The sequence below is a fragment of the Elephas maximus genome, chromosome 7, assembly GCF_024166365.1.
Source record: "Elephas maximus indicus isolate mEleMax1 chromosome 7, mEleMax1 primary haplotype, whole genome shotgun sequence".
In the NCBI taxonomy this organism is placed as follows: Eukaryota; Metazoa; Chordata; class Mammalia; order Proboscidea; family Elephantidae; genus Elephas; species Elephas maximus.
Genome location: NC_064825.1, coordinates 8,426,053 through 8,443,179, shown reverse-complemented (window position 1 = coordinate 8,443,179; position 17,127 = coordinate 8,426,053). Strand labels below are relative to the sequence as shown.

The following is a 17,127-nucleotide window of genomic DNA, read 5'->3' as shown; positions in this document are numbered from 1 at the left end:
TTTTAACATCTTGTTTTGTTTTTTTGGATTTCCCTATCTGGGTTGACTTCTGGTTGCTCTGCCCAGTGTTCTAGTCTTGGGTTGATACCTGGTATTATTGATTTTCTAACCAAAGAACTGCCTTTAGTATTTCTTATAGTTTTGGTTTGGTTTTTACAAATTCCCTCAACTTGTATTTATCTGAAATGTCTTAATTTCACCTTCATATTTAAAAGACAGTTTTGATGGATATATGATTCGTGGCAGGCAATTTTTATCCTTCAATTTTTTAAATATGTCATCCCTTTGCCTTCTTGCCTGCATGGTTTCTGCTGAGTAGTCCAAGCTTATTCTTATTGGCTGTCCTTTGCAGGTGACTTTTCTTTTATCCCTCACTGTTCTTATAATTCTCTCTTTATCTTTGGTTTTGGCAAGTTTGATTATAATATGTCTTGGTGACTTTCTTTTCAGATCTTCCTTATATGGAGCTCGATGAGCATCTTGGATAGATATCTTCTCATCTTTCACAATATCAGGGAAGTTTTCTGCCAACAAATCTTCAACAACTCTCTCTGTATTTTCTGTTATCCCTCCCTGTTCTGGTACTCCAATCACTTGTAGGTTATTTCTCTTGATAGAGTCCCACATGATTCTTAAGGTTTCCTCATTTTTTAAAATTCTTTTATCTGCTTTTTCTTCAAATATATTAGTGGCAAGTGATTCATCTTCGAGTTCAGAAATTCTAGCTTCTACTTGCTCAACTCTGGTCCTCTGACTTTCTACTGAGTTGTCTACTTCTGTAATTTTATTGTTAATCTTCTGAATTTCTGATTGCTGTCTATGGATTTTTCTAGCTTATTAAACTTTTCATTATGATCCTGAATAATCCTTCCAATTTCTTCAATTGCTTTTTTTGTGTGTTCCTTGGCTCGTTCTGTGTATTGTCTCATTTCCTTCCTGATGTTTTGAAAGGTTCTATATATTAAACTTTTGTATTCTGGCTCTGGTAATTCCAGGAATGCACTTTCATCTAGACCATCCCTGGATTCTTTGTTTTGAGACCCTGTTGAGGTGATCATGATTTGTTTCTTTATGTGTCTTGATATTGACTGTTGTCTCCGAGCCATCTATAAGTTATTGTATTAGTTTATGCTTGCTTACTGTGTCGTAGCTTCTTGCTTTGTTTTGTTTTGGTATACCCCTATGGGTTGCCTGAGTGAGCTAGCTTGATTATTTTTGCCTTTGGAGCTCTGATGTCCTGTCCCCAGCTGGCTAGAGCTGTTGTCAGGTATATCATTCTTGGAGTCCATTCAGTTTTCTTGTATGAATCCAGCTTAGGTTTACAGGTAGCTGATCATCAAGTGTGTGGTACAGGCTCTGTCCTACAGTCTTAGAGGGGCAGGGGTGACTGGCGTATACACTGGTTTCTGATTGCAGCAGGGGGTCACACTCTGAACAAGGCAGGGGGCTGAGAGCCAACCCCCAAGTGTCTCTGAGGAAAACATGTCTCTGTTCCCTAGAGCATGCTGGTGGGTGGGTTCTGCAGATGGACCATGGGCAGTCAATGTTTTTGGCTGTAAGGACTGAGAGGTACCAGTTATCTTTGGACCCCTGTCACAGGTGGCTGGGTAACCTGAGTGGAGCTACCAGTCCTTAGGTTCCTGATGTGGGTAGGTGAGGACTTTAATAGGCAAAGCAATGTCAAACATCAAACACCCACCTCTCCACTGCACAGCTGAAATAGTTGGAGTTTGACAACAAGGGCCTCTTCTCCCGAAATAGGCCCACACAGGTCCATGCAGAAGGGAAAGGTGCTCAAGTTCCATGGATGGTTTATGCCTGGACAGGAGTCGTTTCTGTCCTGAGCTCCCCTGGTTAATGGAGCTAGCAAATTATCTTTTCCCCCTGCTTGCAAAGTTTTTTCTTCCCCAAGGCCAGGAGGATGGTTCTAGGTGCTAAACAGGGCCTATCTCAAGCCCAGGGATTCAGCCACCGAAGCCGGCTTGGTGGCGGTGGCGGGGGGAGGGGGCGGGGCAGTAAAATATACGCAAGTAGTTAGCTTTTTTCCAAGAGCGCCCTTCTCCTCAGGTTCTGGAGGTGTGAGTAGGCTGTGCAGCTGGCTTCTTCTCCCTGAGGAAACCGCGAGTGAATGCTAGTACCAGCCCGCCGTCACCGCCGCTCCAGGAATGGTTCCTGAGGGCTCCCTGCAATTCAGGTCCAGTAACTTCTCTCCACTTCTGAACGGTTCCTTCCTCCCCCTGCCCCTCAGTTCGTTGTCTAAGCTTGTCTTTGATGCTCAGGGCTCCCAGCTTGTCACAAATATACTCCTTTCACTTGTTTTTTCAGGTTTTTGTTGTAAAGAGGGCTCGCCGCAAATGTCTGTCTATTCCGCCATCTTGGCTCCGCCTCAAGGATTTCATTTTACTTGATTCCACAATCAGCACCCATGGAAGCATCAGTCAAGAAATCAAAAGACACACTGCATTAGGCAAATCTGCTGCAAAAGACCTCTTTGGAGTGTTGAAAAGCAAAGTTGTCACCTTGAAGACTAAGGTGTGGCTAACCCAAGTTATGGTATTTTCAATCGTGTCATATGCATGTGAAAGCTGGACAATGAATAAGGAAGGCTGAAGAAGAATTGATGCCTTTGAATTGTGGTGTTGGTGAAGAATGCTGAATATACCATGGACTGCCAAAAGAATAATCAAATCCATCTTGGAAGAAGTACAACCAGAATGCTCCTTAGAACCAAGGATGGAAAGACTGTGCCTCATATACTTTGGACATGTTGTCAGGAGGGATCAGTCCTTGGAGAAGGACATCATGCTTGGTTAAGGTACAGGGTCAGTGGAAAAGGGGAAGACCCTCAATGAAATGGATTGATACAGTGGCTGCAACAATGGGCTCAAGTATAACAATGACTGTGAGGAGGATGCAGGACTGGGCAATGTTTTATTCTGTGGTACCTAGGGTCCTTATGAGTCGGAACTGACTCGGCAGCACCTAACAACAACGGCAAAGGGAAAATACAGGGTTGAGTAGAGAGAAATAGAAACTCTTTTGTTTTAGTAAATTCAACTTGAACTATGTACATATTTATAGATTTACAATATCAAATAAAAAATTTAAAAGTATAAAAAATAAAATTAAACAAATAAATCAAAATTTATGTCCAGTCATTGGCATAACCACACGGCAAACTATTCCAAGTGACTTTAAAAACAGTAACATCACTTTCGGGATATACCGTAAAGATAATTACCTCCAAAAATCTTTACTATTTTTAGTAATCATATCAGGATGTTAGTGTTGATACTGTTTTTCTGGAATTGTTGTGTATTTATTGTAAGATAATGTAATTATATGATATGCTAATTCCTATATTCCCAGCATCATTGAAAGTGGTATCCCAACACGAAAGAAAGAAAACACAGATGTTTTAGAAAACACACTAAATAAAGTGAAAAACCTGTATTTCTAAGTCTGAATGGGAAATTATACAAATTCAGTCATGATTTATTTTATCTTTAAAGAAAATATATTTTCCTTGTGATGTCCACTGAAAAGACCAGGAAATGACAGCAAACCCAGTAGTAATGAATGCATCTAGTCCTCAGATTGTAGTGTTTAACTACCATCCTTACTGAAAGGAACCAACCAATGCTCCTTAGAGAAATACCTGATTCCAGCTCTAGGCAGGAAGTATACAAGATGAACCAAGAATATCTTCTCGTACTAAATAACACACTCAAACAACCGATGGATCAAAGAAAAAAACCAAAAAGGAAATTAGAAAGTATTTTGAACTGAATGAAAATGAATACACTACATGTCAGAATTTGTAGGATATCATTAAAGCAGTGCTTAGGGAGAAGGTTACACCACTCAGTACCTGTGTTGGAAAAGAAGAAAAATCCTAAAACAATGGCCTTGGCTTTTACCTTAAGAAACTAGAAAAATAATTGCGAATCAAATCCAAAGCAAGCAGAAGAAAGGAAATAAGATCAAAGTGGAAACGAGTACAGTATAAAACAGAAAAACAGAGAAAAATCACTGGAACCAAAAGCTGGCTCTTTGAGAATATTGATAAAATTGTTCAACTTCTACTAGACTGATTAGGAAAAATAAAAAGAGAGAAGGCACAAATTACTAATATCAGGAATTTAAGGGGGACCATCACTACAGACGCTTCAGATGTTAAAAGGATAAGTGAATATATGAAAAGCTTTAGGGGTATAAATTTGACAACTTAGATAAAATAGAAAAATTCCTTGAACTATATAACCTACCAAAGCTTACTCAAAAAGAAATAAATAACCTCAATAGTCCTATATCTATTACAGAAATTGAATATACAGTAAAAATCTTCCCATAAAAACAAAACCCAAAACAACAACAAAAATCTCCAGGCCCAGATGGCTTCACAGGTGAATTCTACCAAACATTTAAGAAAAACACAAGCACACACACAAACCAACACACACACACAAAACAATTCTATACAAATTCTTCCAGAAAATTGAATGGGGAGAAAAATGTTTCCCAACTCATTCTTGGAGCCTAGCACTAGCCTAATACCAGAATCAGACAAAGATATAACAAGAAAAGATAACTACAGACCAATATCCCTCATGAACACAGATGCAAAATTCTAAAAATACTACTTTTAAGCAAACTGAATCCGATAATATTTGAAAAAAGATATTACATCATGGCCAAATGGGTTTAATCTGAGGAATGAAGAGTTGGTATAACATTCTAAAATCAATCAATATAATTCAGATATTAACAAATCAAAAAGAAAAATCATATTATCTCATTAAGTGGCTAGGAAAGCATTTGACAAAATTCAACACTCATTGATGATAAAAACTCAGAAATCAAGGAATAGAAGGGAACTTCCTCTTTTCTCCTGAGATCCGGAATAAGACAAAGATGTCCACTATCACTACTTCTCTTCAACACTGTACTGAAAGTTTCAGCCAAAGCAGTCAGGTAAGAAAAAGAAATAAAAGGAATCTAGACTGGGACAGGAAAAAGTAAAGTTGTCCCTATTTGCAGACAACAAGACAGTCCATCTGGCAAGTTTAATGGAATCTACAAAACAGCTTCTAAAACTAGTGAGTTTAGCGAGAGGTAGGAGAAACCCAAATTAAAGGACATTATGAAATACCTGGCTAGTACTTCTAAAAACTCTCATGGTCATTAGAACAAGAGAAGTCTGAGAAACTGTCATAGTCTAGAGGAGCCTAAAGAAACTTGATGACTAAATCTAATGCGGTGTCACTGGATGGGATCGAAGAACTGAAAAGGGACTTACCAGAAAGCTCAATAATCAAGATACGATAATGTTGGTAAGGACAGACACACGGATCAACGAAACAGAGTGTGTTCAGAAGTTAACCTATATACATATGGTCAACTGGTTTTTGGCAAAGAATCCAGAGTGAAAACATATGCCCTTTTTCCCAATTTAAGCTCTTTTTTTTTAACTATTTAGTGTTGCAAAAATTAGGTATCCATAAGGAAAAATAATAAACCACTACCCTTATCTTGTAGGAGGCTCTGGTGGCACAGTGGTTAAGAGCTCAGCTGTTAACCAAAAGGTTGGCAGTTTCAATCTACCAGCTGCTCCCTGGAAACCTTATGTGGCAGTTCTACTCTGTCCAAAGGGTCGTGACGAGTTGGAATCAACTTGTCAGCAATGGGTTTTTTTTTTTTTGGTTATTATGTTGTAGCACACACAAAACACATCACAGATCTAAACTTAAAAAAACTAAAACTATAATATTTCTAGAAGAAAACATAGGAGAACGAATATCTTTGAGATTTTTGGATAGTCAAATATTTCTTAGATAGGTACAAAGCCACAAGCTGTGGAAGATAAATTTGATAAATTAGACTTCATCACAACTAAGAACTTCTGCTCCTCAAAAAACCCTAACAGAAAATGAAAAGACAAGACACAGACTTAGAGGGAATATTCACAGTATGCATATTTGACAAAAGACCTCTATCCAGAATACATAAAGACCTCTTACAACTCCAAAAGTTTACAAATGAAGAAACAGGCAAAAGATTTGAACAAAGAAAAAGGTACACAATATCATTTGTCTTCAGGAAAATGCAATAAACACCACTATACAACCACTAAAAAAACAAAAAAGCACCAGCATGGATAAAATTTTCTTAAAAAAGTCTTTACTAAGTTTTGGTGAAGATATGGAACAACTGGAATTCTCATGTGTTGCTGGTGGATATGTAAAACGCTACAACCACTTACAAGGTAGTCTGGCAGTGTCTTTTAAACACTTACCATTTGACCCAGTTATTCAACTCTTAGATATTTACAGAATGAAAACATATGTCCACATAAAGCCTTATAAACAAATGTTCATGGCAGCTTTCTTCCTAAGACCCCAAACTGCAAACGACTCAAAAGTCTATCAATATGTGAATGAATAAACAAATTGGAGTATATCCATACAATGGACTACTACCTGGCAAAAACAGGAACAAACCACTGATACATGCAACGTGGGTGAATCTCAAAAACATTCTGTTGGGCTAAAGACAGACACAAAAGAAAAAGCAAGACAGGGGTACTTCTATTTGATACAAGGTACAATACACCAAGAAGAAATAACTATCCGGAACTTTGTGGATCTAACAGTATAGTTTCAAAACATATAAAGCAGGAAACTAAGAGGATAATAAGAAATTTAAGTCCACAACTGAAGTGGGAAACATTACATACAGCTCTTTTAGCAAGTGACAGAGCAAGAGGACAAATATTAGGAAGAGTACAGGGTCGCTATGAGTCGGAATCGACTCGACAGCAGTGGGTTTTTTTAACTGACGATTTACAAAACAGGTAACATACTTTCCAAACATACATGTCATACATGTAAAATCTCACTATGTATCAAGTCATAAAGAAAAATAAAAAATCAAATACCATACAACCACATTTTCTGACACAGGCCATGAACTTTGATATTAACATTAAAAATTATAGCCAAAAATGAACAATACAAAATACAATATATCACATTTTAACTTATTGCTTTATACTAGAAAATATCTAAATTTAAGTACATAAGGAATTACATTAAGCAATGTAAATTTACAGGGATTTGTAGCCTCTGTGAGTTGGAGGTAAGAGTCAATGACATCCGTTGCTGGTGGATATGCGGCATGCACGTTTCAAAGCCATTCTGTCATTTTCATTTAAAGTGTTGAGCTCTGAGATGCCCACATGGAATCACAACTGACAGAACCTAATGGCCACAATGAGTTTACTGTACTAGTAACAGTGAGGTTTCTTAAATCTAGCTTATGAGATAGGAAATTCTCAAGTTTGAATTCATTTCATTGAGGCAGTATAGTATATTGGTGAAGATTATAACTTTTAGAGGCAGAGAGAAGTAGATTGAAATTCCAACTCCATTATTTAATAGTTGTGAGAACTAAGGTAAATTACTTTAAATCTCTAAGAATAAATATCTTTCTCTGTCAAGTGGAAAAGCCACCCAACAACGTGACCATGAAATGCTTCGCTTAGATGTTAGGACACAGTAAGCACTCAATTTAAAGTACAGCTGTTACTGGTATTGCCATTCGCTTTGCCCTACACCAAATTCCGTGAAACCATATTTATTCTCCCAACAACTTGCTCATCTTCTTGATTAGCCAACCTGTTAATGTCATTACCATCTACCGAGGCTCCTAAAGCTAAAGACTTCACTCACTGCCTTACATTTAAATCTTACTGATTCTCACATAAATATCTCTGAAATTTTTCCTCTTCACTGTCTCATAAATAGGCTCCCTGCCTGAGCTGTCTATCTCATTTCCAATCAATTCTTAGAGCTGTCTTTGAAAAAACACAAATTCAATCACATCACACATTCCAATTTTCTGATTCCTCACTTTCTAGAAATCTAAAGCCCTCATCTCCTGCCACTCCTTTCTGCAAACTTTGAGCTATAACTTAAATTCTTATTCCTACAGTATTATGTAGCCTGTTCGTCTGCTGGAGAACCCATACTCATCCATCAAAACACAGCACAGACACTACGCCTCTATGAAGCCTTCCCTCATGCTCCAGGGCAGCTTCTTTGTTCTCCTGTTTCTACCTTAATTAGAGCACTCATATTCTATCAAAATCATTGACTTTTGACATTTTTCTCTTCCACTAGGCAGTGAGCACCTTGAAGGAGAGTTCAGGAAAGCAAGTCTTATTTAATGCCTAACCCATAGTGAGCCGTCTTTGAGAAAAGGGTTTGCAAGGATCATTCATGCTCTTTTCCATTTTCCTTGTGATTAGGTTACCGTTAGCATAAAAAATGCAAAATTGTCACACTGGGGGCTGCTGGAGGAAGTGAAGAATTTAGTCCACTCCGCCCCACCACACCATGTACAGATGAGGAAAAAGCTCCAGATGCAGAAAGGATGGGTGGCTGACTCTACAGGGCTTATAGTAGATAGTGAAACAACAGGAACTAGAATCCATTCTCTGTGTTTTCTCATTACGCCAGGAGCTATTCAGTAAAAGGAGGAATGGAAATAACTCACCATACGGATGATGGTGTTTTAGTTATCTAGTGCTGCTATAACAGAAATACCGCAAGTGGGTGGCTTTAACAAACAAATTTATTTTCTCACAATTTAGGACGCTAGAAGTCTGAATTCAGAGCACCAGCTCTAAGGGAAACTGTCTCTGTCAGCTCTGGAGGAAGGTCCTTGTCACTTTTCAGCTTCTGTTCCTTGGTTTCTTGGTAATTTTCATGTGGTCTGGCATCTCTCTTCCCCCACCAGTACTTGCTCCTTGCTTCTGTGCCTAATCTGCTCCTTTTATATCTCAAAAGCGATTGGTTTAAAACCATCCTACAATGTATGGCCTCATTAACATAACAAAGAAAACCCTATTCCCAAATGGGATTACATCCACAAGTATAGGGGTTAGAATGCCAACGTATAATTTGGTGGGGAGGGGTACACAATTCAATCCATAACAGTGACATGTTAAACATGAGCGCATTTAAATCAATGCACATTAAACAGGTAGTCACCCCAGAGCTGACTTTTCTTTTCAACACTGCCTATGTTACTTCCTCAGGGAGCAGTAGATTCTTACCCCTCTTTCCACTCCAAATGAGAACTGACCTTCTTAGCTTGGGGAAAAAACTGATCATTCATGAAATTCAGTTAATATTTACAGAGTAGTGAACAAGTAGATCTTCATCAGTAAAAAACATGGTCCCTTCACTCAAAAGCAGACAGGTTGGGAAGAGAAAGCTTAATCCTGGAAAACTCAGAATATGTGACAGTGGACCATAAGGATTTATGTATGTTTAAATTTCATCTAACAAGAAATTTATAATAACACATCCTGCCAGGTATAATATTAACTCTTTTGATACCCTGTGGAGTTTATCCCCATTTTACAGATGAAGAAAGCGAGGCCTGAAGAAGTTAAGTAGCTTCCCTGAATTCTCACAACTGGTTGGAAGCAGGGCCAGAGTTTAAGTCAAGAAGGATGGCTCCAGAGTTCACACTTCCTTAGCCACAACAGGATGAAGCTTCTCGTACTATTAACAGTAATTATTCTTCTGCTTTCTTCAGGGTTCTGAAGGAAAGTCAGTTATGAAATGCCAAAGCACCTCTGAGGAACTCTAGAATTCAAGCTGTGGAGGAAAAAGGAGGATCTAGCAAGGCTGCCTTTTTTTTTTTTTTTTTTTTTTTTAGCAAGGCTGCCTTAGGGCAGCCTACTAACCCTGTGCCTAGGAGTGAGGAAGGGTTAAAAAACAGTCACTAAAGAGGTAGTGCTTTCCTTGTGCCAAAATGAAAGATAAAATTGAATCATAACCGCAATTAGCAAATTAAGGTAGAGTTGGAATGAAGAAATTAAATGGCTGTGCTGATCTGCAAGTGCAAAAATAAACTAATTTGACCCTGTCAAATCCCAGCAGAACGTGGAGAGACTTAACAGCATCTTCTAAGGGTTTCCTCCCAGAATCATACCACAAGAAAACAGCCCGCTGCATCAGGAACAGATGCATCTGATTGCTTTTAAAGAATATGGAAAGTACTTCGAAAAGAATAAAGTGGTATGTGGGCCTGGGAAGCCTTTTACCTAAGCAAACGGTGAATTCCATTTTGGTAAAACTTTGCCAACTTTGCCACTTTATAAAGCGATTACTGTCTCTTCTCTTGACGTTGGAATTTTACAACTTTGAATAATTTTCCTTGCAAGGAAAAAAAAGGGGATCTTGCAGGCTGCTGGCAATCTTGATGTATTAAATTTCGACTCTGGTGTTCTTCTCATCTCATACCTTGGCTCCTCTATGGATCTCTCAATTAAAATCTGAGAACACACCGTGCAAAACAGTAGGAATGGGCCTCATGCAGAGCCAGCTGGCATGCAAAAGAGCACAAGGAATTGTGTTTGGCACAGGTTTTTTCTAAGATAACATGTCAATATCGTTTATTGTAATTTTGAGAAGGTCTTAAAGGTTTTTAGAAAAATCTCTAAAATCCAAAATTTTATTTACAAGCCTTGTACCTAGAAACCGTATTTAGGCACAGAAGGTTTAAATTCCAAAAGAAGTCTAGTAACTTTTCTTTTAAATTAGCTTTTTCTTTAAGTTATTCAAACTGTTACCACAACCATCTTAGCATCTCGGCATAGGAGAGGGCTCCGTGACATCATTCAGTTCACTCCCTTTACCACATCTGGAAGGTGCTCGCTGAACCATCACGTAGAAGTGGCTTTCATTCTGTTATCAAAGTATACTGTAGCACAATCCTCAGTAAGTCACTCCAAAGTATATGTGTGCCTTTCATTGAAAAGTACAGTAAGTTATCACCTACTTCAGATGACTCTTAAGATTACGAGGCTAACACTAATGGAGAAAAAAGAAAATAGAATGATGAGACACTTATAGAACACAATGAGGGGAGAAGCCCGAGTGGGATGATTTTAGGGTGTGTGTATGTGTTTATTCATACGTAACAGGAGTGAGCTGACCACAAAAGTAGAAGCCAGCTGCTCTCCTAGTTCTCCAATGCCTTCTGCTTGGTGACTCCCACTCTGTCATTCTCACCCCAAATGGCCAAATCTATATGTATCTACTTGTAATTCATAGCTCTGGCCAGATATGAACCTCCTAGAGCTGCTTCAGCTCAAGTGACTGAGAAAACCAGGTCAGTCATCCATGACCCAAGCCCTCATTCCCCAGAGTCATTCTAGGCACACCTAGAAACTCTGCCGAGGGAAATCTCAGGAGTTGTCAGGGTTTACACCAAGAATAAGTCCAAAATGTTCTGTCCCAATCTTACCTCAGGCTAGACCTAGAAATATAACTGCCTTGTTAAAATGAACTTAATATTACATTGTAGCTGGCTTCCAGACTCTGCATCTTTCATCTCTTTTTTATCTCCCATCTGCTCTGGTCCTCAGAGTCTCTCTACCGCAGTAATGTGTACTTCTGTAGTTACTACTGCTGCTACCACTAGTAATAATAGTCTACATAAATACCTATCTCTCTACTTATTGATCTATCACTAATTACATGTCAGGGGCTACTTGAAGAACTTTACATATATAAGACCCAGTTAGTCTTCCTTACAACCCTATGAGATATGAGATATGAGATAAATATTACTATTATTATCCTTGGTTAAAAAACTTACCCAAAGTCACACGGGTATTAAGTGGCAGAACTGGCAATTTGCTTACAAAAAATCAGCCATTGAAAACCCTACGGAGCACAATTCTACCCTGACACATGAGGTCACCACGAATCAGAGTAGACAGTAACTGGTATTGAGATTAAAACCTGGCACTCTGGCTATAGCATCCATGCTTATAACCACTGTATCAGCCCTGTCCTTTCATTTGTGGAATGCAAAGAATATTCCATCAAGACCAGAGATCTGGGTTCTAGTCCTGCCTCTACCATTAATCAACTGTGTAACCTATGGGAAGTCTTTGACTTAATTTTCTCAACACAATGAACCCAGCTCAATGATTCACTTGTGGTCATACAATGCTGCATGATAAAGCAGGTGCTTTTTATTAACATACTTGACTTTGCAAGATGAGCCAGGAGGTTTAAAGCTTGGAAATGAAATATATCTAAGGGAAGGGAAGAAGGAAGCTAAAAACAACTAAGTCATTCTTCTAGGCATTTGCACTTATTTCTCATTTTATATCCTATGACGCAAGTATTATGATCATTATTTTACAGAGAAAAATACCGAGGCTCAGAGATTACGTAATTTATTTACGGTCACACAGCCAAAACCCAAGCACTTTCACTGCCCCACAGTGCTTCCCTGGTGTTGCCCTTCTCTCTTTTTAGCAGCGGTGAGAAGAGATTTAAAAGATACTATTTATAAAGAACCTAGCACAGAGTATTGCAAACAGCACACATAGAATAAATTAATTTGGGATTGCAGATGGAGGCAGATGGTGAATGCCAACTTAAAAGCGCTAAAAGGTTTCTACTTAAAACAAAATGGGGTAAATTTTTGTCTGACTTCTATAAAGTGGGCTGAATACCATATCAAAACAAGCGAATTTCTGGAGAGAAAGTCTGTATGACTCGATTTCCTTCCTAAATAAACACCGAAGAAATACCACGAGAATGCCGACATTTTCAGATGACATATATGGGCTCTTGTGGTATTTTGTTGCATGAGGTGACTTCCTAACAATAGCTCAAAATCATTTTGTTAAAAGGCAAACTCTTTTCTCTAGCCAGAAATTCACAAATAATACCAATGAATGTCTCTTATGTACTGCCCGCTTGAAGAAAGGCAGGAGAGTCGGACACTACCGTGCTAACTTACTAAATTCTTACTTTGGTTTGGGAACTAAGTATCTCATTTATCCACTAATTCATCCAACATATAATATTTGAACACCTAGTATCTACAAGGCATTATTTTATTAGTAAATATTTAAAAGTGCACTGAAGAGAAGGGACAGATAAGATGATTACAACGCAGTATGATGAGTGCTCTGATTAAATGGTAACACCAGGCGCTACAGGAGCGTGGCTCTTAGTGATGTAGGGTTAGAGGAGCTTCTGAAGGAAGCGACCTCTGAGCCAAGCTAGAGCGTGTGGTATGCTTAGGGAACTGCAAGTAATTGAGAATGATTGGAACTCAGGCTCTGTATAGGGAAGTCTTTGGATTTGTTGAGATTCAACTGATGTTAGTGATATAACCGTAGGACTTACAAGGGTTTTAACAGATAATATAGTCTAACACTTTCATTTCTCTTTTAAGAAAAGTAAGCCCTCTACTATGTGTGCCCAGAGTCTTGCCAGAAAGATGAGATGAGGATGTCCTTATACACAGAACTGAATGCTACCCTTTGTACTGAAGAGAAGTTGAGCGTAACCATGTTGTAACCACTCACCCTAGAAAACCTCTAGCCTTCTTAGTGGGAAAGATTTCTGTCTTCTGCCATGCCAGATAACATAATAATTACTAAGAGAATCACCTCCAACTGATTGAATGGTGTTAAAATCTATAATCTGCCTCTCCTTAGGCACTATCTGGGTTGATCAAAGGTCACTGGAGATAAAACTGTTTAAAATATAAACACAAATTAACAAACCAGTTAACCTAAGCCTTTCTTCTTCTTTGAAACCCAGCTCTTGTTCATTACATTCAATAAAAATTGAGTTGTAGCAACTATTAAATAGGATTCTGCTATATCCCCTGCAGACGGTTTACTAAACTTTAGATAAAAGCTTTATCATCTACTAGTCATTAATGACTAAGTAAGAAGTTAACTAGGGGACATCAGTAGAAATACTAAGGTACTACCTTAAAGCCAAAATAAAATATGGATGTAATTCCAGAAATATAAAATGCTAGTAAATAAAACATTGTTTCTTTGCTATCCTGTCCCCATGGTACATGTGAATCTCTTACAGGTTAGTTCCCATGATGTGTCAAGAGAAAGTAATCATCATATTTTAGGTACTAAAATTTTGAGTTATCAACTTGAACTTTAGAAATTTTTCTTATTTCCTTGGTATAGTTGATAGAAAATTTGAATTTGAAATTTGGAAAGTTAATTCACTTAATAAAACAATTCATTATATGACTGCTTTAAAACAGCAAGTTAACATTAATAATTCATAAAATGTGATTTATTTAACTTCAAGAGCATTACAGAAAGGTGAACAATATATAATATCAATTATATAAAGGCTTTCTTGAATGGTTGTTATAATAGAATTTGATTTCTGGATTAAAAAAAAAATAACTTGAAAATGGAAGAACCAACATATCTCCTTTACAGTGAGAACTTAAACATGAGGAAAAGCAAATAAAAATTCCAATAAGATTTGCAAAGGAAAGGGTTTAGAAGGCTAGACAGATGATTAATGGTGGTTACACCTTGGAATGGGGTGGGACTATTACGTTTTGCTTGATATATGTTCATATTGTTTGTTTTATTAAAAATATGTACTATTTTGTTCATTTTTAAAACCAATTCTATATTTTATTTCTTAAAAATCTGTCTCAGAATTTACAAGGCAAGTAAAGACAAAAAGATTCCTGTAGAACTTGCCATGGTGGTTCTTTACCAACATAGCATCAGAATCAACTATGGAAAATTTCTGAAAAATATGCAAAATAGTGAATTAGAAAGGCTTGGGAACCACCTTTAAGGTTCTTCCCAATCCTAAAATCATATTACTTACAAATATTTTGCACACATTCAAGGTCTAACCATTCAACAGTTACATCAAGTAAAAACATTATTTCCATAAGATAGGCAAAGGTCCTATTCCCCAGGACTATTCACTTATATCACTGACCTAGAGAAACTCATAGGGAATACACTGAAGATACAAACATACACAGCTTTAACTTAAATAAATATTTTTCCAAAATATATTTCAGCACAAAACCTAACTCTTTTTGTTACTACTGAGGTAGGAATTCAGGGAACCAGCTCTAATGTAAGCACCAATTATTGCAGCAGGGATAGGGAGGCATGGATGGAGAGGGGCATGGCTGTATATTATAATATTGGCTCGCTTACTCAAAACAATCATAAATGACATTAGCGTGGTTCTCAATCCTATTAGACCTAATATCCCTTTGTTTTATATATATGGAAACCCTGGTGGCATAATGGTTAAAAGCTACTTCTGCTTACCAAAAGGGCAGCAGTTCAAATCTACCAGGCACTCCTTGCAAACCCTATGGGGCAGTTTTACTCTGTCCTTTAGGGTCGTTATGAATTGCAATCGGCTGGACGGCGACAGGATTTTTTCTTTGGTGTGTGTGTGTGTGTATATATATATATATATGCCTCCTTTTCTATTCTGAAATGAAATTCAGGTATTTAACTTAGGCACAGACAGAATTTCAAAAATATCAATAAAATATTTCATCTGATATAAAGTTGCAGGCACATGCCAAGTGTCTAATACAAAGCTTTTCACTTACTTGGTGCTAGGCCTTTTTTGCAGGGCTTTATCCAGGATAAGAGACGGAGCACTCCTCCTCCTTTCCGCTAGTGTTTTCATTTTCTGTGGGGAGGGGGGAGAAAAAATCAAAATAAAGACCATATGGCTTGTAAAGTAAGTAAATGCCAATTTTCAATCCAAGTCAACAAGTTTTATATGGCCTTTTGTATCTGAGGAGCCCTGGTGGCTCAGTGGTTAACAGCTTGGCTGCTAACCAAAAGGTCAGCAGTTCGAATCCACCAGCCACTCCTTAGAAACTCTGTGGGGCAGTTCTACCCTGTCCTACAAGGTTGCTATGAGTAAGAATCCACTCAACACGTTTTTTTGTATTGGAGCTTGCAACCTCATTATGACATAAACTGTAACATCTAAAATAAGATGGTAAGTGTCAAAAAGTGGTACATATAGTAAGTACTTTTTATGGTTAGATAATAAGGAGTTTAAATGTTGACGAGACTGCTTGGGAAAGGTACCATCATAACCATTATCATCAATTGCATCTAACAGATGTGTTGCTTTTTATATGCCAGACTATTCTACAGGTTTGATATGGATCATCTTATTTCTACCTGGAAATATCATCGGTGCAGTACGTACTACTATCCCCAAGCTGGGCTTTAAGGAATGACAGGATTTGGAAAGACGAGAAAAGAAAAAGCCAGTTAAAGCGAAGGCATAGAGACCAAATCCTTGTACAATCATTCAATCAACCTTTACATTTTATTTTAAATTTAAATATTTACCGATTTGGAAATCCCTTCTTCAAGGGATGAGTAAGGAATGTTGAACTACTCTGGCTCAGCTCTTATTACCAAAATTGACTATGCTCCAGGATCTCTCCCAAACTGGCCTCATGTTGCTGCTCCTCGCGTTAAGTATTTTGGCTCACGTGTTATAAATTATATGCCCAAATCTCCTTAGCACAGATGAGCCAGCAACTGAAACAACTATATAAAACATTAATAAAAGACAGGATCTAAGTGGGTAAGAATTACAGAATACTATACATTCCAATCAGGAGTTATTAACCAGGAATCAGCTTTGGGGAAGGTTAAATGGTATAAAAGTTTTTGCATGATGTGTGTTTGGTGCCTTCCTTCACAGTTTATACAATATTACTTGCAAACCCCACCCCGATGTTTCCACTAGTTCCACCTCTTAGGAACATAACCCTCAGGAACCTAACCATCCTGAGGCTAATGTGACTGCAGGGAGAAGGAAATCTGGGAGACAAGTATTTGTGTTGCAAGGTCCAGCAGCCCCTCCCCATGTGAGAAGTCTCAATTCTGGAAGACTGCATAGATTTTACCAAGAACCGTGGCAGTTTGTTCATATGCATCAAGCTATGTTCTAGATTCTGTTTTACCTTCAGGGCTAGGCTTGACTTCTATTTTCTCTCCTGCTTTTCTTTATTCCAGACATGGTCCCTACTTGAAACTCTGAAACCTGCCTAATCCTTCAAGCTTTACCTGGACCCTTTACCCTCTACCTGCTTTGACCTTGAGGGTCTGCCTAACCTACCCAGCTGAGGCCACACTCCCGGACCCACCTAAGCGGGCTTATTTCTCCCACCCCTTACCCTCTCACACTGCTGTCAACAGATCCAAGCTTTTAGCCTAGATCTTCATTAGTACATGATTTT

The 17,127-nt window shown here is 38.0% G+C and overlaps 1 protein-coding gene across 5 annotated transcripts in view; it reads right to left on the bottom strand.

Moving 5' to 3' along the window:
- Nucleotides 1-17,127, bottom strand: part of ARHGAP20 (Rho GTPase activating protein 20) — a 151,792-nt gene that overhangs the window by 114,355 nt on the left and 20,310 nt on the right. For all 5 annotated transcript variants that reach the window (XM_049889334.1, XM_049889331.1, XM_049889336.1 and 2 more), the window contains exon 2: nucleotides 15,466-15,548. In XM_049889334.1, the coding sequence (XP_049745291.1) occupies nucleotides 15,466-15,545 (80 nt within the window). In that variant the 5' untranslated portion in view covers nucleotides 15,546-15,548. The remainder of the gene's footprint in view (nucleotides 1-15,465; nucleotides 15,549-17,127) is intronic.